The sequence below is a fragment of the Oncorhynchus mykiss genome, chromosome 17 (assembly GCF_057628025.1).
Source record: "Oncorhynchus mykiss isolate SJ-2025 chromosome 17, ASM5762802v1, whole genome shotgun sequence".
Taxonomy (NCBI): domain Eukaryota; kingdom Metazoa; phylum Chordata; class Actinopteri; order Salmoniformes; family Salmonidae; genus Oncorhynchus; species Oncorhynchus mykiss.
In genome coordinates, this window is record NC_143038.1 from 40,600,816 (window position 1) to 40,623,511 (window position 22,696).

The following is a 22,696-nucleotide window of genomic DNA, read 5'->3' on the forward strand; positions in this document are numbered from 1 at the left end:
TTTGTTTAGCCATTTGAGTTACTAATGCTGCTTCAATGTAGTACATTTCTTTGGCGTGTTAATAGACTGACCTTATTAATGCCTCATGTCTGTCCACATCTATACTAGTCATAATTTATCAGGGGTGTTGCATATAATTGAATCCCTCTTACTCCAGTACATTCGGAAAGTATTCGGACCCCTTGACGTTTTCAACATTGTTACGTTACAACTTTATTCTGAAATGGATTCAATTGTTTTTCCCCTCTACACACACCCCATAATGACAAAGCAAAAACAGGTTTTTTTGAAAAGTATTCAAAATAAAAAACACCATACTTACACAAGTATTCAGACCCTTTGCTATGAGACAAAATTGAGCTCAGGTGCATCCTGTTCCCATTGATTGTTCTTGATGTTTCTACAACTTAATTGGAATCCACCTGTGGTAAATGTAATTGATTGGACATGATTTGGAAAGGCACACCCTTGACATATGGCCCATCCAGTTTAACAGGATTTTTGATAGTTACAATCTCATCCATAGAATTTGCTTTCTGAGAACAAAAGGCATTGGGGACGTTTGAGTGGTAAGGCTAAAGCAACCGACTGACGACATTTGAGGAGTGAAGTCAAGGGAGGTTCAACCACAGAACAATGAGCCAGATATTTCACTGGAAGTATAAATGTGAAGCATCTGGCTGGCCTTTCCACTCACTACCAAATATGGTAATGAGATGGATTTTGGCTGACATTCTGCAAATTTTCTCATTAAACATTTGATCAGTATTCTGTTTCCAAAACTAGAATTGGTAACAATAGGATCTCACTAGCTCAAGCTTGTCTCTGCCCACCTTTTTGCTTGTTCTTCCCTCTATGATTAATTTGCTCTCATTGGAAACGACAGGCTCCGGTCTATCTTGGGTTAGTTATACAAATCTCTGGCTGATCCTTCCTGATGACCTGGTTGGAGTCATGTCCAACCGGTTCATCAGGAGGGATCAGCCAATCATGATGAAGAAAATTGACTACTTCAACATGGAGATTGCCTCAATGGAGCTGCCACTCTGTGACAGAACTATATATATATATATTTTTTTTTTTCTTTTTCATTTTAAAATGCTAATTGATGATTAGAAAACCCTTTTGCAATGATGTTAGCACAGCTGAAAACTGTTTGTGCTGATTATAGAAGCAATAAAACTGGCCTTCTTTAGACAAGTTGAGTATCTGGAGCATCAGCATTTGTGGGTTTGATTCTAGGCTCAAAATGGCCAGAAACAAAGCACTTTCTTCTGAATCTTGACAATCTATTCTAGTTCTGAGAAATGAATGCTATTCCATGAGAGAAATTGGCAAGAAACTGAAGAGCTCGTACAACGCTGTGTACTACTCCCTTCACAGAACAGCTGGCTCTAACCAGAATATAAAGAGGAGTGGGAGGCCCCGGTGCACAACTGAGCAAGAGGACAAGTACATTAGAGTATCTAGTTTGAGAAACAGACGCCTCACAAGTCCTCAACTGGCAGCTTCATTAAATATTACCCACAAAACAAGTCTCAACGTCAACAGTAAAGAGGAGACTCCGGGATGCTGGCCTTCTAGGCAGAGTTGCAACGAAAAAGCCATATATCAGACTGTCCAATAAAAAGAAAATATTAAGATAGGCAAAAGAACGAAGACACTGGACAATGGAAGAATGGAAAAAAGTGTTGACAGACGAAGGCTGTAATTGCTGAAAATTGAGAATTCTTTGACAAAAGCATTGTTTGAAGGGCACTATTATTTCAATTAAAAATCAATATTTATAACCTTGTCAACGTCTTGACTGTATTTCCTATTCATTTTGCAACTAATTTCATGTATGTTTTCATGGAAAACAAGGACATTTCTGAGGTACCCCAAACTTTTGAATGGTAGTGTGTGTGTGTGTGTGTATAACTGCAGGATGAAGTTGGTGAGAAGTTGGTGAAAAGTAACTGCAGAAACTTGCAGTCAAAACTTCATGACCTTTGATCACATGTATTTTCATGCGGTTGACATGTAGCCTCAAGAAAGGAAATGAATGTCTTATTTGCTACGTGAGGTTTATTCGATCTAAAATAAGTTTCGCAATTGTTTAAATTGTTTCGGGTGTACTGATATAAGCAAGACACTTGACAACCTTGCGACTTAGAGAAAAAATTATATATATCGGAGTCTCGAGATGTCTATGCATATTCATGACATGAGGCTACTCGCATAGCATCTCTCTCCATTGAATACAGGCGGTTGACGTCAACAACCCTCATGGAATATTCAAAATAGGATTACAATGATGTGATGTATCCACCAATCCAAAGAAAGGATAGGCGGGAGCTAGACAGCCGCGGTGCCACTTTGTGGACAACGACAATTGTTAGGGCGGAGAGACATGTACACTATATATACACAAAAGTATGTGGACACACCTTCAAATTAGTGGATTTGGTTATTTCAGCCACACCCACTGCTGACAGGTGTATAAAATCGAGCACACCGCCATGCAATCTGCATAGACAAACCTTGACAGTAGAATGGCATTACTGAAGTGCTCAGCTCAGTAACTTTCAATGTGGCACCATCAAAGGATGCCACCTTACCAACAAGTCAATTCGTCAAATTTCTGCCCTGTTAGAGCTTCCCCGGTCAACTATAAGTGCTGTTACTGTGAAGTGAAAACATCTTGGAGCAACAACTGCTCAGCCGCGAATTGGAAGGCCACAAAAGCTCACAGAATGGGAGAGCTGAGTAGAGCATAAAAAAAATGTCTACCCCCGGTTGCAACGCTCACTTCCGAGTTCCAAACTGCAAGCTTCATGAAATGGGTTTCCATGGCAGAGTAGCCATGGAAAGAGTCGGCCGGAGTGGTGTAAAGCTCGCCACCATTGGACTATGGAGCAGCGGAAGCGCATTTTCTGGAGTGGAGTGATGAATCAGGCTACTGGCACTTTCCTCTGACGTGCACAAAGCGAAGTCCATATGTAACTGATGTGAAATGGCTAGCTAGTTAGTGGGGTGGGCGCTAATAGCGTTTCAATCGGTGACGTCACTTGCTCGGAGACCTTGAAGTAGTTGTTCCCCTTGCTCTGCAATGGCTTTTGTGGAGCGATGGGTAACGATGCTTCGAGCGTGGCTGTTGTCAATGTGTGCAAATGGTCCCTGGTTCGGGGCGAGGAGTGGCACGGAAGCTATACTGTTACACATACAGAAATGGTTTGTTGAGATCAGTGTGGAAGAACTTGACTGGCCTGCACAGAGCCCTGACCTCAACCCCTTTGGGATGAATTGGAACGCCGCCTGCGAGCCGGGCCTAATCGCCCAACATCAGTGCCCGACCTCACTAAAGCTCTTGTGGCTGAATGGAAGCAAGTCCTTGCAGCAATGTTCCAACTTCCAGTGGAAAGCCTTCCCAGAAGAGTGGAGGCTGTTTTAGTAGCAAAGGGGGGACCAACTCCATATCAATGTCCATGCTTTTGGAAAGAGATTTTCGACAATAATGTGTCCACATTCTTTTGGTCATGTAGTGTATCTGGTCAGTATATCCATCCTCTTTGGGTATAGGTCCTTGCTTCTGTATCTTTTTTTTCTTCAATGAGGTTTAACAACAATTGGCATCCAATAAATGTTGCATTACCCGCCACCTACTAGACTGGAGTACAACTCCCTTATAATTTGCTTGAAAAAATAAATAAACAAATACCATCTAACACAACACTCACAAAAAAATAAAGTAACAAAAAAATAACATCACCCTACTCCACTATTTAAATCTATTTAGTCCTACTTCAGGCCAACAACCTGAAAGGATGAGACACCACCACTTAACACCCTGTAACTCCCTGTAAGTCTCGCAAATACCTCTCTGCAGCTGCCACCACAACCTCCATTTTCTGCGACTAAATGTCCATCCCTAAAGTACAGTTGATAACCATTGCTATAAATGCTAAAAATCAAATCTTACTGAAACATATATAATTTGTTGGCCTCTGTACTGTACTGGTACAGATCTACTACTCACACCACTCTTCTCAGGATTCCCCCCCTTCATCCTCTACATTCTTCACCGCCTCACCATATGAAAACGTTTGCACTACTCTAACCTTGGAAACCTCAACCTGCCTCTCTCGCACGGGACCTGTCTGTCTTCCGTAAACAAGCGCTTTAGTATGGAGATATGGCCGTGTGGGAACACTAACGAACGATTTATTGCAGTATCAGCCACATTCTGGCATCTTATATATTGTTGACCTCACTCTAACGAATTGGTCAACTGTGTGGATATGATTATTACTGTCACAAGGGTCTGTCTGTTTTGATCTTATCCAAAGTAAATACAATACAATTGTTTGAACCATATTTGAGCTATAGTAGACTTATTGTTTCCCTAAAATATTATCTTAGTGTTTAGATGAAATTACATTATTGAATTTGTTTTATCTCTAGATAAAGAACAATAAAGCAGCAGTTATTTTAACGTCTTACACGACGGAGGAACGTTATAATTTAACGATGTGGTTTCCGAACGGAAGTTTCAGCGGGTGCACACTGTCCAGCAATGCTTGTTGTTTGATATAGCCGAGTGTTTTAAATACAATTTAGTTACATTATTTGTACTACCGTTTGGTAGTACTTTAGGCGTACTCTAGCCATTATTACTTATGGTTGTTAAGCCCAATGTACAGCATTAAGCCCAATGAAGTTCGCATTAGCCGATATTAGCTAGCTAGTTGGGTACTGTTTGCTGGTAAGGCAAGCTAGACGAATAGTTGCAAAAAAATATATAGAGCAGTAGTTAGAATATAGCTAACGATCTTAGCATTAGCTTTATAGTGTACTATAGTCACATAAGTTGCCTTCTATTCGCGTTTAACATGGACAACCACGAACAGTGCTCTCCCTCTGAAGGATGCGCCGACCGGTCTACGCTGGTGTCAGAGGATGGAAAGAATATCAAATCAGTTTTGTGCCAACGTTGTGGATCGAAGGTCCTCTGCCCAGGGGTGGCGGTGATTGCAGAGAAGGAGGTAAGGTTCACCTCAGACAGGAGTAACCCCAAAATATAAATTACCTAAAATTACAAGTTATTTCATTAATAAGTGAAGTATGTTCCTATCCGAATGAACACTCAGAATAGTGCAATGTCTAACCACCCCCCAATGAACGAAATTATATTGTGCATACTATGTGCAATTTGCAATGCCATGATTTGACTAAATGTCAGGGAGTGGAATATCACTTCTGTTAATCTATTCATATTAAGGCTCATTGACATGATGAATCTTGTCTTTTATTTCCTCCCCAATATGCACCAGCTGTTCCTTCCCGCAATGAGGAAGAAGACCACTATCACCCAATCAGAGGGATCCGTGGATGGGGACAAACTGACTGCCCACTGGTTAGTCGATGATATGTACACCTTTGAGAATGTGGGCTTCACCAAGGACGTGGGGAGAATCAAGTACCTAATTTGTGCAGACTGTGAGATTGGACCCATTGGCTGGCACTGCCTGGATGACAAAAAGAGCTTCTATGTTGCATTGGAAAGAGTCAATCATGCCTAGTGTGGTCCATAGTGAGAAACTGAGGAAACATGAGAAGGGTGTACAATTTGGAACTGAAGGACAAGACAGACCAACACGAATGTTGGCCATGCGCAGTAGATTATCTTCTGGGTGTCGGCGGACAGTGTCGATTCAACATGTAGAATCGTTGGGAAATTAACAGAAAATGACGGCCAATGTTCTGTGGTCAGAGGCAATAGACTGGTCTCCCGCTGGGATAGGCGACATTGGTGTTGGTCTGTCTTGTCCGTAACTCTTTCCCCTTCTGGCTGGTGCTGGATGCTGTCTCTGTGTTATGACTCCTTAGTTCAGCAAGGCCAAGCTTTCACTTCTATCCCTTTTGTTCTCTACTGATAACAATGGTATTGATGTGGTTCTCTGGACACACATCTGTCTTTAAAATGGTTATTCAATCTAATATTCAATCAATATTCTGGTGTTATGCTTTGGTCTGAGGCTAACCCTACAGCCTCAGTTGAATTTAATTGTTTGTATAGGCTGAATTATTACTTTCTACTTCTGAAATATTACTACTAATACTTATTGCAGATGGTAATATGAAATTATGTGCAGCATTTTAACCAGTTAGTGTGCTTATCCACTTGGCACACCCTTCACCTTGCATGTTGAATAATGGGAGTGGTTGTATTTGATGAGTGTGCTCTAGGCATTTGTTGCTGATACATTTCCCTTCAAGTGTTCTGTCTGTTGATATACCACATTGGCTTTGAAGGCTGCTCTCTGCTGCCTTGTTTGGCTCTTCTATTGCCAGCTAACTCCAGTAGATCTCTACAGTACATGCTCATCATGTTCCGGCATTTATTCAGTTTCATCTGCATTAAGGACTGAATTACTCTTGGCTTGACTATGTGACCTAATGATCATGCATTTCACTTCTCTTGCTCTGCACCCAAGCATTGTTGATGCTCTTCTAAACCGTTCTTAACTCATTAAAATAAAACGTATCACTCAGTTCTGTGCTTTTTGACCAGTTTGTGAGTTCAAGGATAGAGTACACCCTCATTGACGTAATTGTATGGGAAATAGGAAGTCAGTACTGGTAGCGCAAAACCCCCTGTGGTTGATGGACATATTTGGGATTAATGATTTTTATTATACATTCATTGGACAGTCGTTTCGGGACAGATTTATCTAACTTAATCATGTGTTCACTATTGGTTCAAGTAGCCTATTGTTTTTATTTATTGCATAGCTTGCCAGTTTTACATGTACACTGAGTGCACAAAACATTAGGATTAGAGGTCGACCGATTATGATTTTTCAACGCCGAGACCGATTATTGGAGGACCAAAAAAGACGATACCGATTAATCGGCCGATTTAAACATTTTTTTTCATATATTAATATATACTTAAAAAATATATATATATATATATATATATATGTATTTGTAATAATGACAATTACAACAATACTGAATGAACACTTCTTTTAACTTAATATAATACATAAATAAAATACATTTAGCCTCATGTAAATAATGAAACATGTTCAATTTGGTTTAAATAATGCAAAAACAAAGTGTTGGAGAAGAAAGTAAAAGTGCAATATGTGCTATGTAAGAAAGCTAACGTTTCAGTTCCTTGCTCAGAACCTGAGAACATATGAAAGCTGGTGGTTCCTTTTAACATGAGTTTTCAATATTCCCAGGTAAGAAGTTTTAGGTTGTAGTTATTATAGGAATTATAGGACTATTTGTATTTATTTTTTAACTTTTACCTTTATTTAACCAGGTAGGCTAGTTGAGAACAAGTTCTCATTTGCAACTGCGACCTGGCCAAGATAAAGCGTAGCAATTCGACACGTACAACAACACAGAGTTACACATGGAATAAACAAAACATACAGTCAATAATACAGTAGAACAAAAGAAAACAAAAAGTCTATATACAGTGAATGCAAATGAGGTAAGTTAAGGAAATAAATAGGCCATGGTGGCGAAGTAATTACAATATAGCAATTAAACACTGGAATGGTAGATCGGCAGAAGATGAATGTGCAGGTAGAGATACTGGGGTGCAAAGGAGCAAAATAAATAAATACCAGTAGGGAGATGAGGTAGGTAGATAGATGGGCTGTTTACAGATGGGCTATGTACAGGTGCAGTGATCTGTAAGCTGCTCGGACAGCTGGTGCTTAAAGCTAGTGAGGGAGATGTGAGTCTCCAGCTTCAGAGATTTTTGCAATTCGTTCCAGTCATGGGCAGCAGAGAACGGTAAGGAAAGACGACCAAAGGAGGAATTGGCTTTGGGGGTGACCAGTGAGATATACCTGCTGTACCGCGTTTTCCCTCTATACCATTTGTATTTAATTAACCGTTGACTATTGGATGTTCTTATAGTCATTTTAGTATTGCCAGTGTAACAGTATAGCTTCCGTCCCTCTCCTCGCTCCTCCCTGGGCTCGAACCAGCAACACAACGACAACAGCCACCACATCTAAGCAGCGTTACCCATGCAGAGCAAGGGAAACAACCACCCCAAGGCTCAGAGCGAGTAGCGCATGCTAACTAGACAGCCATTTCACTTCGGTTACACCAGCCTCATCTCGGGAGTTGATAGGCTTGAAGTCATAAACAGCGCAATGCTTGACGCACAACGAAGAGCTGCTGGCAAAACGCACGAAAGTGCTATTTGAATGAATGTTTACGCGCCTGCTTCTACCTACCACCGCTTAGATGCTTGTGTGGCTCCCAAAAATACCGATTTCCGATTGTTATGAAAACTTGAAATCGGCCCTGATTAATCGGTCGACCTCTAATTATGATAACATTTTACTAGTCACATGCGCCGAATACAACAAGTGTAGCCCTTACAGTGAAATGCTTACTTATAAGCCCTTAACCAACAATGCAGTTTAAAAAATAAATACGAATAAGAAATAAAAGTAACAAGTAACTAAAGAGCAGCAGTAAAATAACAATAAGCCCAAGCCTTCCCCATTTCTCCTTCTCCCAAATCCGTTCAGCTGATGTTCTGAAAGAGCTGCAAAATCTGGACCCCTACAAATCAGCCGGGCTAGACAATCTGGACCCTTTCTTTCTAAAAATTATCTGCCGAAATTGTTGCCACCCCTATTACTAGCCTGTTCAACCTCTCTTTCTGAGATTCCCAAAGATTGGAAAGCAGCTGCGGTCATCCCCCTCTTCAAAGGGGGGGACACTCTTGGCCCAAACTGCTACAGACCTATATCTATCCTACCATGCCTTTCTAAGGTCTTCGAAAGCCAAGTCAACAAACAGATTACCGACCATTTCGAATCTCACCATACCTTCTCTGCTATGCAATCTGGTTTCAGAGCTGGTCATGGGTGCACCTCAGGCACGCTCAAGGTCCTAAACGATATCTTAACCGCCATCGATAAGAAACATTACTGTGCAGCCGTATTCATTGATCTGGCCAAGGCTTTCAACTCTGTCAATCACCACATCCTCATCGGCAGACCTGACAGCCTTGGTTTCTCAAATGATTGCCTCGCCTGGTTCACCAACTACTTCTCTGATAGAGTTCAGTGTGTCAAATCGGAGGGTCTGCTGTCCGGACCTCTGGCAGTCTCTATGGGGGTGCCACAGGGTTCAATTCTTGGACCGACTCTCTTCTCTGTATACATCAATGAGGTCGCTCTTGCTGCTGGTGAGTCTCTGATCCACCTCTACGCAGACGACACCATTCTGTATAATTCTGGCCCTTCTTTGGACACTGTGTTAACAACCCTCCAGGCAAGCTTCAATGCCATACAACTCTCCTTCCGCTCACAGATTACTGCACCTGTACATAGCCCACCTATAATTTAGCCCAAACAACTACCTCTTTCCCTACTGTAATTAATTAATTTATTTATTTTGCTCCTTTGCACCGCATTATTTTTATTTCTACTTTGCACATTCTTCCATTGCAAATCTACCATTCCAGTGTTTTACTTGCTATATTGTATTTACTTTGCCACCATGACCTTTTTGCCTTTACCTCCCTTCTCACCTCATTTGCTCACATCGTATATAGACTTGTTTATACTGTATTATTGACTGTATGTTTGTTTTACTCCATGTGTAACTCTGTGTTGTTGTATCTGTCGAACTGCTTTGCTTTATCTTGGCCAGGTCGCAATTGTAAATGAGAACTTGTTCTCAACTTGCCTACCTGGTTAAATAAAGGTGAAATAAAATACAAAAATAAAAAAATAGCGAGACTATATACAGGGGGTTACTGGTACCCCTGTACATAGTCCTTCCTAATATTGAATTGCACACTCTTTTGCCCTGAGACCAGCCTCAATTTGTCGGGGCATGGACTCTACAAGGTGTGGGAAGTGTGCCACAGGGATGCTGGCCCATGTTGAATCTAATGCTTCTGACAGTTGGCTGGTAGTGGATCTCCACTCCGACTCGCTTTTTCCATCATCCCACAGATGCTCAATCGGATTGAGATGTTGTTATTGGGCAGGCCACTGAAGTAAGATTAATTTACTGTCATGTTTGTGGAATCATTCCTGGACAATCCTAGCCGTGCGGCATGGGGCATTATCTTGTTGAAAAAAATCTATTTGCAGATAGATACACTTGCCATTAAGGGATGCACCTGATGATTGGCAATGATGTTCAGGTAACCTGTCGAGTGGCACAGCGGTCTAACACACTGCATCTCAGTGCTAGAGGCGTCACTACAGACCCTGGTTCGATTCTAGGCTGTATCACAACCAGCTGTGATTGGGAGTCCCATAGGATGGCGCTCAATTGGCCCAGTGTCGTCCGGGTCATTGTTTATCAAGGGACCCAATGTGTGCCATGAAGACACTACACCACAAAGCATTTTCATGATAGGTACACTTTAACTATGACAGACAAAATGAGAAGAAAAAAATCCAGAAATTCACATTGTAGGATTTTTTAATGAATTTATTTGCAAATTATGGTGGAAAATAAGTATTTGGTCACCTACAAACAAGCAAGATTTCTGGCTCTCACAGACCTGTAATTTCTTCTTTAATAGGCTCCTCTGTCCTCCACTCGTTACCTGTATTACTGGCACCTGTTTGAACTTGTTATCAGTATAAAAGTCACCTGTCCACAACCTCAAACAGTCACACTCCAAACTCCACTATGGCCAAGACCAAAGAGCTGTCAAAGGACACCAGAAACAAAATTGTAGACCTGCACTAGGCTGGGAAGACTGAATCTGCAATAGGTAAGCAGCTTGTTTTGAAGAAATCAACTGTGGGAGCAATTATTAGGAAATGGAAGACATACAAGACCACTGATAATCTCCCTCGATCTGTGGCTCCACGCAAGATCTCATCCCGTGGGGTCAAAATGATCACAAGAGCGGTGAGCAAAAATCCCAGGACCACACGGGGGGACCTAGTGAATGACCTGCAGAGAGCTGGGACCAAAGTAACAAAGCCTACCATCAGCAAGGGCATTGAAGATGAAACGTGACTGGGTCTTTCAGCATGACAATGATCCCAAACACACCTCCCAGGCAACGAAGGACTGGCTTCGTAAGAAGCATTTCAAGGTCCTGGAGTGGCCTAGCCAGTCTCCAGCTCTCAACCCCATAGAAAATCTTTGGAGGGAGTTGAAAGTCCATGTTGCCCAGCAACAGCCCCAAAACATCACTGCTCTAGAGAAAATCTGCATGGAGGAATGGGCCAAAATACCAGCAACAGCGTGTGAAGACTTACAGAAAACGTTTGACCTCTGTCATTGCCAACAAAGGGTATATAACAAAGTATTGAGATAAACTTTTGTTATTGACCAAATACTTATTTTCCACCATAATTTGCAAATAAATTCATTAAAATCCTACAATGTGATTTTCTGGATTTTTTTTCTTCTCATTTTGTCTGTCATAGTTGAAGTGTACCTATGATGAAAATTACAGGCCTCTTTCATCTTTTTAAGTGGGAGAACTTGCACAATTGGTGGCTGACTAAATATTTTTTTGCCCCACTGTACCTGCTGGAGCGTGTGCTACGGGTGGGTGTTGCTCTGGTGACCAGTGAGCTGAGATAAGGTGGGGCTTTACCTAGCAAAGACTTATAGATGACCTGGAGCCTGTGGGTTTGGCGACGAATATGAAGCGAGGGCCAGCCAATGAGCATACAGGTTGCAGTGGAGGGTAGAATATGGGGCTTTGGTGACAAAACAGATGGCACTTGATAGATAGACTGCATCCAATTTGCTGAGTAGAGTGTTGGAGGCTATTTTGTATATTGCATCACCGAAGTCAAGGATTGGTAGGATAGTCAGTTTTACAAGGGTGTGTTTGGCAGCATGTGTGAAGGAGGCTCTGTTGTGAAATAGAAAGCCGATTCTAGGTTTAATTTTGGATTGGAGATGCTCAATATGAGTCTGGAAGGAGAGTTTACAGTCTAGCCAGACACTTAGGTATTTGTGGTTGTCCACATATTCTAAGTCAGAACCGCCCAGAGTAGTGATGCTAGTTGGGCGCGCTGGTGCGGGCAGCGATCGGTTGAAGAGCATGCATTTTGTTTTACTAGCATTTAAGAGCAGTTGTACTCATGTAATTTTCTCCATACCCTAATCTTCCCATCAGCGTGTAACCGCACCAACCATGATTCATCAGACCAGGCAATGTTTTTCCAATTCTAAAGTATCCAGTGTTATTGTTTCTTAGCCCACTGCAACTGCAGTTTCTAGTTTTTTTCCTCTAAGAAGTGGAACTCCGTAAGGTCGTTGGCTGCCATACGTTATTCGTGTCAAGGTACGACTAGTTGTGCATTCTTTTATGGGTCTTTGGTCACCAATGTTGTCCTGGACTGTCAGTTGACTAACTGTAGCCTGTCAGTTGCTCTGCACAATTCATGTCAGTCTCCTTTATCGTTTTTCATCAATGACCCATTTTCAACCGGTGGCCTGCTGTTGGCTGGATGTCCTTTGGGTGGTGGACCCTTCTTGAGACACACAGGAAACTGTTGAGCATGAAACTCAGTAGCGCTGCAGTTCTTGACATACTCAAACCAGTGCGCCTGGCACCTACCATATCCTGTTCAAAGGCACTTACATATTTTGTCCTGCCCTTTCACCCTCTGAATGATGCAGGTACACAATCCTTATTTAACCTGTCTCCCCTTCACCTACACTTATTGAAGTGGGTTTAACAAGTGACACCAATAAGGCATAATAGCTATCACCCAGTAAGGCATAATAGCCATCACCCAGTCAGCAGCATGGAAAGAACGGGTGTTTTTATGTTTTGTACACTCAGTGTATCTCTGGCCCTCGTCTCCGCAACCTACTGCCACCAGAATTCAAGGAATGCCACCCAATCAACGAGCCCACCGAGTCCATTTAATAAACAAGTCCCGGTCACCACAAGGATTTAGTATGAATGCGCTCATCTTTTTCACTGCCACTAGAGTGCATAACTCAAAAGGTAGCATATACATTTGTGTACTATAAACTGAAGAAAGAAGAATAAAAATATTTGATTTGCCTATTTATACGTTTTTATTAACTATATAAATGACAATTATTTTCTTGGTCGGACCAATTAAATTACAAACGGTAGGTTGTGTACACCGTATTTTCATTACGTGTATTTTTTTGTTTTTATTGTTTACTGACCATTTGTTTCTTATTTGCAACAATCAGTTGAGATTTTGGTTGCTATAAGTACATTCTAGTCATTTAGTGCATTGATAATGCGACCTTTTTGTATTTAAACTCCCAAAATGGCATGCCACAATTGAAGCTACCGTGGTTAGTTATTTATAAAAAAATAAAAAACAAATTTCGAATGTTTTGTAGCTAGTCTGTGTGTGTGTGGGGGGGGGTTCTCTACTTTTTTAAGCGGAAGTAGGTGCTGTTCCCCGACCAGATAATGCGAGTGAGACTTCAATGAGTGAGTGGTGATGTTCTTAATTGACCGAGTTAAAGGGTGCAGTTCTTCAAAGACAGCTTTCATTGAACTTTAATACGTGCAACTCGCAGCTATTTAGAACGAAGATGCAACGATGACCCAGCTTCGGACCAACGAGTTCATTGCTCCACCAGAGTGTCCTGTTTTTGAGCCCAGTTGGGAGGAATTTGCCGACCCATTTGCGTATATCAACAAAATACGGCCTATTGCAGAGAAAACGGGCATCTGCAAGGTCCGACCGCCAAAGGTGAGTGTCTTTAATCAGGGTAGAATTTCAAACTCCTGCTTAAACATTTTCTAAAGGTTGTTGGTGACATTTTTAGTCGTTTACTTATCTTTTTAGACAGATTTTCAACATGGCGGCTTGAGTTGAATTGCCAGCTTCTTCTGTGTATGTGTGCCTCTGTGTGTATATTATGTGTGTGCATGTATACGCACGCGCCCAGTGATCTATGTGCGAACAGACGCGCGACAAAATTCTAATAAAGTATCGCCTATGTTCCAGAGAGTACGTTACATTGTATGTGAAGGGATCTTTAGAAGCTATTGGTCAAATGGATGGGTGAAAAGGTTGCTTAACCTTTCTCTTCCTGGGAGTTGTACATTGTGAAATGACAGGGAAATAAATACGTTTTACCAAGTCACTTTAATGCCTTCCAGTTTATCAATAAAATGTTCTACTGTGAAATTGGAAGATATTTATAAAATATCCTTCCATACTGCTTTTTATATCGACTTGTATTGACCTCACAATGTTTTGATGCTAGATTGTCATGATGCACGTAACCGTCACACGGCAATCTAGATTATTTGATAACTGGTAGTGGGGCTGATTTAGAGGCCTGTCTATATTGATGTTGTAGGCCTGTCTTCTACCTTAGTAATGCCATCCATGTTGTCTTTGTGGTAGTGGGTGTGTTTTAAAAGCTGGATTGTGTGTGCAAACCAAGTGAGTTTAACAGTTCAACACTGTTACATAATAATCGGTGGCAAGTAGCCTAGCGGTAACAGCGTTGATCCTGTAATCTAAAGGTTGCTAGTGTGAAAAATCTGTCGATGTGCCCTTGAGCAAGGCATTTAACCCTAATTACTCCATGGTCGCCTTTTGATAATGTCTGACCCCGGTGGTGACCTCACTCTCCAAGGGTGTCTCGGAGTTGGGATATGCAAAAACACATTTTCTATTTTACACATGTATAATTAAGCAATAAAGCCTGAGGGGCTGTGGTATATTGCCAATATACCATGGCAAAGGGCTGTTCTTAGGCATGATGCAAGGCCGCCTTTAGCCGTGGTCAATTGGCCATATGTCACAAACCCCGAGGTGCCTTATTGCTGTTATTAACTGGTTATCATCGTAATTAGCAGTAAAAATAAATGTTTTGTCATACCTGTGGTATACGGTCTGATATACCACAACTGTCAGCCAATCACCATTCAGGGCTCGAACCACCCAGTTTATAATACACATTTGTACATGTGTGAGAACGGACAAATATAACCACTCACCAAATTATTAATCAGATTTTGCTAGGGATATTTGTTGATTCATCTGTGAGTAATTTGACCCTTTTTCTAATGGTAACTCAATGGTTCTTGAAGGGCTGGCCTCTGAACATTCGTTATCATAACAAATTCCTCTATGTAGCCTATGGTATTAACTTTTTTTTTACTGGGGTATGCATGCATTATTGCTGTCGTTTGCAATAAAACATATTACTACAAGAGTTGATAGTAGTTGATTAAACATAACAATTTGAGTAACACTTTACATAAGTAGTTAAACCTATTTGTTAATACTGTAGTTGCACTTTGTAGACCTATTAGTCAGTTTATAGCCTAATTGAGTTGATTGTTTTATTAGATCACATAATCGGGACTCCCTCATACCACTGGTGTAATATCAAAATATTCTCATTGACAATCAATTACTAAAATACTATGCAACAACAATGTTGTACACCTACAATAACCTAAATGTAAACTTTGAGAAACCAAGGCAACCTGTTTATGCATTAACATTGTTTACCAGCACATTGTTTAGTCCCCACCATTTGTGCTGTATTATATAAACCCATTTGTCCCACTCTGTACAGTCAACAATGTTGTTTTCACTTTGCGTCTTAATATAAATCTGTTCTATAATTACACTATTAGTCTGTTTCTTACATCTGCAAACAGCTAGTCTTTTTTTCTTAGCAAGTTGGGCCTAAATGTTGTTAGCTGCTAATTGCTAATGTACTGAGTCAGAGCAAATGTTTATGTATATATTTTTATTTCACCTTTATTTAACCAGGTAGGCCAGTTGAGAACAAGTTCTCATTTGCAACAGCGTCCTAGCCAAGATAAAGCAAAGCAGTGCGACACAAACAACAGAGTTACGCATGGAATAAACAAATGTACAGTCAATAACACAATAGAGAAGTATATATACAGTGTGTGCAAATGTAGCAAGATTAGGGAGGTAAGGCAAAAAATAGGCCATAGTGGTGAAATAATTACAATTTAGCAATTAAACACTGGAGTGATAGATGTGCAGAAGAAAAATATGCAAGTAGAGATACTGGGCTGCAAAGGTTCAAAAAAATAAATAAAGAACAATATGAGGTAGTTGGGTGGGCTACTTACAGATGGGCATGTACAGGTGCTATGATCGGTAAGCTGCTCTGACAGCTGATGCTTAAAGTTAGGGAGATATAAGACTCCAGCTTCAGTGATTTTCGTCCCAGTCATTGGCAGCAGAGAACTGGAAGGAGAGGCGGCCAAAGGAGGAGTTGGCTTTGGGGATGACCAGTGAAATATACCTGCTGGAGCGCGTGCTACGGGTGGGTGCTGCTATGGTGACCAGACATATTACCTCAAATGTAATTGGCTATACAGTCTGATAATACCAGTGATGGTGTAGATCTACATCAGAATGTTTGTGCGACCCTATCTTCTAAATCAAAGAAGAATACGCAAAGCAAGAATATGTTTGCTACATGAAGTAGGTATGGCAACTGCTGGGCCTCCGATTTGCAAGGCACTACAGAGGGTAGTACATCACTGGGGCCAAGCTTCCTGCCGTCCAGGACCTCTATACTAGGCGGTGTCAGAGGAAGGCCCTAAAAATTGTCAGACTCCAGCCACCCTAGTCATATACTGTTCTCTCTGCTACTGCACGGCAAGCGGTACCGGAGCGCGATGTCCAAGAGGCTTCTTAACTTCTTAAGCATTGTTGGTTAGGGGCTTGTAAGTAAGCATTTCACTGTAAGGTCTACTTCACTGTAAGGTGAAGTAGACCTGTTGTATTAGGAGCATGTGACAAATCCATTTTGATTTCAATGTAGCTAAAGATTACAGGGTCCCTTAAACACAAACTCCTCTCTGGCATTTTCATAACAAACACTGTATTCAAAGTGCCCACTATTGTATTCTAACTAGAGCATTAGAACATTCTTTATATCCCATGATTCCATGACTGTCGAAAATGCAGAAATGGACAATTCGTTATTTATTGTTAAAAAATATAATTATAATTTGAATAGTATAAAACAATCAGAATAAAGACCCATTGAAATCCCATAGAATATACAGTATGTGTTGCCACCCTAGGGTTCCACACTTCTCATAAAGCAAATTTAGAAATGTTACTATTCCAAATCAAAATGACGTCCAATTACATTTTTATACTGTGATATATTGGCAAAATCGCCCAGCCCTAATTTACCTTGGAAAAAGTCTCTCTCGATTGACTCGCTTGCACAGCAGTCGTGTCATCTGAATGTTTTGTTCTTACAACTCTGTATTATTATTTAATATTTTGAAATATGATCCAGATCACAACTGTGCCTACTGTAGGTAGTCTGATGGCTGAATTTGGTTTGTTGTTCAGAGGATTGAAATTGTTTGTACGGAATGGGAGGGCTTATGCAGTGGGCCTGCCTGTTGTCATAGCTCCACTACTCCACAAAGGGGCTGATGGAAATGCAGCCAGAGCTGTTTTCATAAACCATGTCCCCATCTGGGCCGTGCACTGCAGACTGAGCGTGCAGGGTCAAAGGGTAAGCTATGGAGGCACAATTTATGGTGCTCTCATCACCCCTCTTCCCCGGCCCCATGGGATACATATTTTTTTTCCAGCTAATTTTTTATGACTGGAGGGCACTTAGATTCATCCACATCCCCAGCTGGTTCACGTTTCAGTTTGAAGTGACAGTTGGGTTCTCTTGTTTAGGGAGTTGGGTTTTAGGATGGATTCTTCCAAAAAGGGTTCTGTCCCATCTGTTGCTTGGGCTGAATTTACAGAATTGCTGTGAAATAGTCTGAGAGCCTCTCTATCACTTGTGTAGCCTATTTAAAATGATATTGTTCTCTATTCCTGAGTTATCATGCACATTCAAATAGGCATGCTGGCACTCTGAAATGCCACGCAAGGTCACAGTGTAGTCTCCAAAGGTAAGGATGCTATACTAGTGCACACTGAGTTTCCTGTTGATGCTTGTCGAACAGTCTCTCTCTCTCTGAACCCACTGTTTTAATAGAAAATGAGAGGACTGGAAATACCAACTCTACTCAGAGGGCCCATATCAAAGAAAATACTTTAAAGAAAGTCTCATGTGCATCATACTGTATTTTAACTGCTGGTCCAGTGCCATAATAAGACTTTCATGGTGCATTTAAGTCTATGGTTTCTCAAATGTGTAGGTCTATTTATAAATAGTTGTTAATCACCAACTCTACTCAGGTGATGCTAACTATTGACAGGGTGCCCGTGTCTATTGACATTGAGTACAGTTACATGCGCACAACAATGCGATTATTGTGGATAGTCAGATTTAATATTATAGTTTGATTAAAAGATTTACATGAATTTCAAGAACGGTTTCCCTAATAATCCTTTTACAAGGACACGTCTGAAATCAGGCTACCTGATGGCACTCTGATAAATGCAGAAAATCTGCAATTAAAATAAACATTCTACCACAGCGACCATGTTATTTTTGAGATGCATATTTGATTCTGAGTTACATTTAACGTTTGTGAAAACTACTTCTATGACGCATGCATTGTTCTATTAACACTACGTGTTAATTTAAAAACATTAAGTATTTTGTCTGTAATGTCTTATTTGTTATATCAAACCCCAGCATGTTGACCACACCGCTCGCGTCGCCAAATGAATTCACACATGCATGTTATTCAATCATTGCACCCACACTGCTTGCGCGGGTTAACGAAGTCCACACTCCAGACCCGTTAGTGGTGGTAATGCACCTTAAAGTTGGATGGCAAACGCCATATAAAGTCAAAAAAATTAGCCTGAAGGAGAGATTACAAGAAACTCTGTTAACCCTTTTATCTGTGGATTAATTGTCGGAGTAGAGGACCTTGTGCATTTTAGGTAAAATAACAACCCAATGTTTATATCCCAGGACAAATTAGCTAGCTATTGCCATAAATGTTCAATACTCTTCGACCTGCCCCAAATTAATATTGTTGGTTCAGAGTTCGTTTTGATATTTCAACCTGTGTGTCCTGATTTGCGTGTGGGTGGACAAAATCAACATGTGCATGATTGCTGGTCAGATAGTGCACATGTCTGCGTGCACCATGTTTATTTTGTCCACCCACACCAGACATGATCAGGACACACAGTTTGAAATTACAAAATGAACTATATTAATTTGGGGACAGGTCGAAAAGTATTAAACATTTATGGTAATTTAGCTAGCTAGCTTGCTGTTAGTAGCTAATTTATCTTAAAATAGCAACCCAATGTTTATATCCTATCTGAAATGCACAAGGTCTTCAACTCTACCCTTTTATCTCTGGATTAATTGTCAAACAGAGTTAGTTTCTTGTAATCTCTCCTCCTTCAGGCTTCTTTTTTGGACTTTATATGATGGTTGGCATCCAACTTTAAGGTGCATTACCACCACCAACTGGACTGGAGTGTGGACCTTAGTTCATCTTTCAATCACCCACATGGGTATATGCCCCTAAACTAATGAGGAGATGGGAGCGGTGGGACTTGCAGCGTTTCAAACGTCACAAATAGAACCAAGTGCCTGGCTATGCAGACACTCGCGAGCAGTGTGGTTTCATAACCTTTTGTGTACATTTATTTTGCAGTGCGGTGTGGCTAGCATGTTAGACTAGCTTGTCGCTAATGGGGATCCTAATAAATTAAATCGAACTGACTTCACTCGTGCTAAAGAGGGAGGCTTGCTCGGCTGGTGCTAGCACTGGTCAAATACGCTGTTGTTAAATGTATTTTATTTTTATGCCGTTTACATGTCCTAATTCGAAAGGTTGTTCCTAAACACTGTAGTGTAAATAATATATTTAAACATGTATTCAAATTCAGCACCGACTGTTGCTCAATTGATAAGGATTCTCCTACATGGAAGATAAACTAGGAAAAAGGTTTGTCAGTTTGACAAGATGGTGTTGTTTTACTCCTGCAGGGATGGCAGCCACCGTTTGCATGCGACGTGGACAGTCTGCACTTCACTCCCCGTATCCAGAGACTTAATGAGTTGGAGGTACGTTCATGTCACTACTTAACTGGTATAGCCATTACAATACTGAGTCAAAATATCATCTACTTACCTTTTTTATTATGAATGACTGCATATGTACGTAACCAAGTTTTTATTTTGATTAAATATGTGGATTACTTTTTACAATGATGATCCACAGATATTCTGGGGGGGATTTAGCCTTTTGTACATTTTTCTAATTATCCCAGTCTTTCATAAGTGCTAAAGAAATAAAAAAATGTACAAATAAGTAGAGTAATCTGCGAATGCTTTAAGCCTAATTGAAGGTGATTCGGAAGGCTGCGTTGGCGCATCAAGTGACGTTGTCAGTAGAACAGTGGCTCCAGCAGGCTTAGAACCCACAGCACCAGGGTGTCTATTGAAGCCAGAGTGCTGATGACATCAGGTTAAAGGTCACTGTGACCCCCTCCGATGAGCTTGTTAAAATGTCAATGTCCTATCATTTACAATTAAAAGTAGCACAGCGGGGGATGTTATTATATAAACAATGTTAATAAGGGCATGTAATGCACCATTTGTGATCAATATTATTTGTTTTATGTTGGCAATGTGTAAAATGTACCATCTCTTATTGTGTGTTTGTTCATGTTGAGTAGGCTCAAACCAGAGTCAAGCTCAACTTCCTGGATCAAATCGCAAAGTTCTGGGAGCTACAAGGGTGCACACTGAAAATCCCTCATGTGGAAAGAAAGATTCTGGACCTATACCAACTCAACAAGGTATGTAGCTACAACTTCTGGCACACCCTGGATGCAGGAAACTGGCCAGCTAGTCTTGGATAGGATCCAGTGTGCATTTGTGTTATACACTCATATAAGCATGGTGTGTTCTATATGCTTCTTATGTTGACAAATCTGAACACCCACACAATAACAAGGTCATTAATTGGGATGCTCCTTTCCCAGTTGGTGAACGATGAGGGGGGTTTTGATGCGGTTTGCAGAGAGAGACGCTGGTCTAAGATAGCCCTGAAGATGGGCTTTGCTCCAGGAAAGGCCATAGGCTCTCATCTGCGCTCCCACTATGAGAGGATCCTTTACCCCTACAACCTGTTCCAGACTGGAGCCAACCTTCTGGTGAGTCAGATGGGTCTTTCGCTCTCTCTCTTTCTCTCACCACCCTTGTATATTCTACATTCTCTCTTTTCTTTCTCACTCTCTCGCCCGCTCTCCTGTGTCTCCCAGTACTCTCTCTGCAGAGTCATCTTCCACCCCTCCCTCTCATCCTCTTTGTTGTTCTCTCTCGATGGGTAGCCTTGTCTTGGTCCTCTGCTCTGTTTACTATTGTGTAATTTTCTGAGTTGTCTAAGATTGTGCTGCGTCAAAGGTGTAGATATTGTTCATAGCAAAATGGCAGGTAAATCTCAATTTAATTTGTCCATGTTTTTGCTGTTGATATAAGATCCATTTTCCATAAAATACCTGCTCTAAGAAGAAATCACAAATTAAGTCATAGGCTAGATGAGGCCTGGGATGTTTAAAAAGTATGACTGGAATCCTGAAAATAAACCAACCATTTTCATAGCGTGCTCTCCTCCCCATTGGGTCATTTTTAAAAAATGTAGTACCGGTTTCCTCTTGTCTCCATGTTTATTTTCATTCAAGACCTCCGTTGTCTCTTGCAGCTTCCCTGATTGTACTTTGGGGCCCTGGTTGGGGTTTTGTGGTTAGCAGCAGCTCATCCTCTCTGCAGTGCTGCATGTCGCGCTCTCGCTCTCTCTCTCGCTCTCTCTCTCAGCCTGCTGGCCTTGACCTCCTGTTCCCTCCTCCCTCTCGCCCCACACTCCCTGTAGCAAAGTTAATGAGCTAAACACTGTCCTCCTGATATACCAGAGAGCAGAGCGTCAGTGTTCCCATCCCCCACCTCAACCGACAGTGTTGCTGCCTGTCTTCCTCTTTCTCATGTTAGTGGTGTCAACAGAATGAACAGACCACGTGTTGATCTGGCAAGACAAAAACAAGTATCAATAGTTGAAGCCTGTGTGTAGTGGTGGGTGGATGTTTGTATTGGATGATTGTGTTTATAATCAAGCCATGGTATTCAACAACTCCATTACAATGTCAGACAACTAGACACCTTAACAACCAAATGGCCCTGTTGTATATAGATGCCTGGTTTGTTTTTGTCAAATGGAATTTGTCACAACATAATGGTAGTAGGAGTGACAAGAAGGTAGCAAAGCTCATTCTGAAACTAGTTAAAAAGGCAGACTAACTAAACGGAGCACAGAGATATACATATATATAGCTCATTATGTCCTTTTCTTATAATTTTCTGACAAACATATCAGTTTGAGATTGGTGAAACACTTCTCATTGATGATCTTATGGGGACTTTGTGCTGGAAAGCTCTACATGCCCATTCACTCCCCCATGTCTCCCCTACAGAAGCCCACCCTGACCAACGACACGAAGGACACTGACTACATCCCCCATGACCTTCCCCAGCGGCAGTCTGTTCAACCCCTGGAGACCTGCAGCATCGCCCGCAGAGCCAAGCGCATGAGAGCTGAGGTGGGCCTCTTCCTGGGTCTCCATAAGTCACAGTTCTACCTCTAGGTCCCCATAAGTTACAATAAGTACATTCGCTCATTTTTCATGCCTCTGACATGCGGTAATAATAAAAAGTGGTGTAATGGCCTACAGCTTTGTTGACATTTTGTTTTAATTATTGTGATATGTTTTACTGG

General features: G+C 41.2%; 2 protein-coding genes across 2 annotated transcripts in view; both read left to right on the forward strand.

The window, feature by feature from the left end:
* Window positions 1-4,139: 4,139 nt before the first annotated feature.
* On the forward strand, window positions 4,140-6,533 carry rabif (RAB interacting factor). Its single transcript, XM_021569005.3, has 2 exons — window positions 4,140-5,024; window positions 5,313-6,533. The coding sequence occupies exons 1-2, from the start codon at window positions 4,872-4,874 to the stop codon at window positions 5,559-5,561; spliced, it is 402 nt and encodes a 133-aa protein (XP_021424680.1). The 5' UTR covers window positions 4,140-4,871; the 3' UTR covers window positions 5,562-6,533.
* Window positions 6,534-12,954: 6,421 nt separating this feature from the next.
* Window positions 12,955-22,696, forward strand: part of LOC110494185 (lysine-specific demethylase 5B-B) — a 31,695-nt gene continuing 21,953 nt past the window's right edge. The window contains exons 1-5 of the mRNA XM_021569006.3: window positions 12,955-13,709; window positions 19,912-19,989; window positions 20,604-20,726; window positions 20,913-21,083; window positions 22,395-22,520. Coding sequence (XP_021424681.1) covers window positions 13,557-13,709; window positions 19,912-19,989; window positions 20,604-20,726; window positions 20,913-21,083; window positions 22,395-22,520 — 651 coding nt within the window. The 5' untranslated portion in view covers window positions 12,955-13,556. The remainder of the gene's footprint in view (window positions 13,710-19,911; window positions 19,990-20,603; window positions 20,727-20,912; window positions 21,084-22,394; window positions 22,521-22,696) is intronic.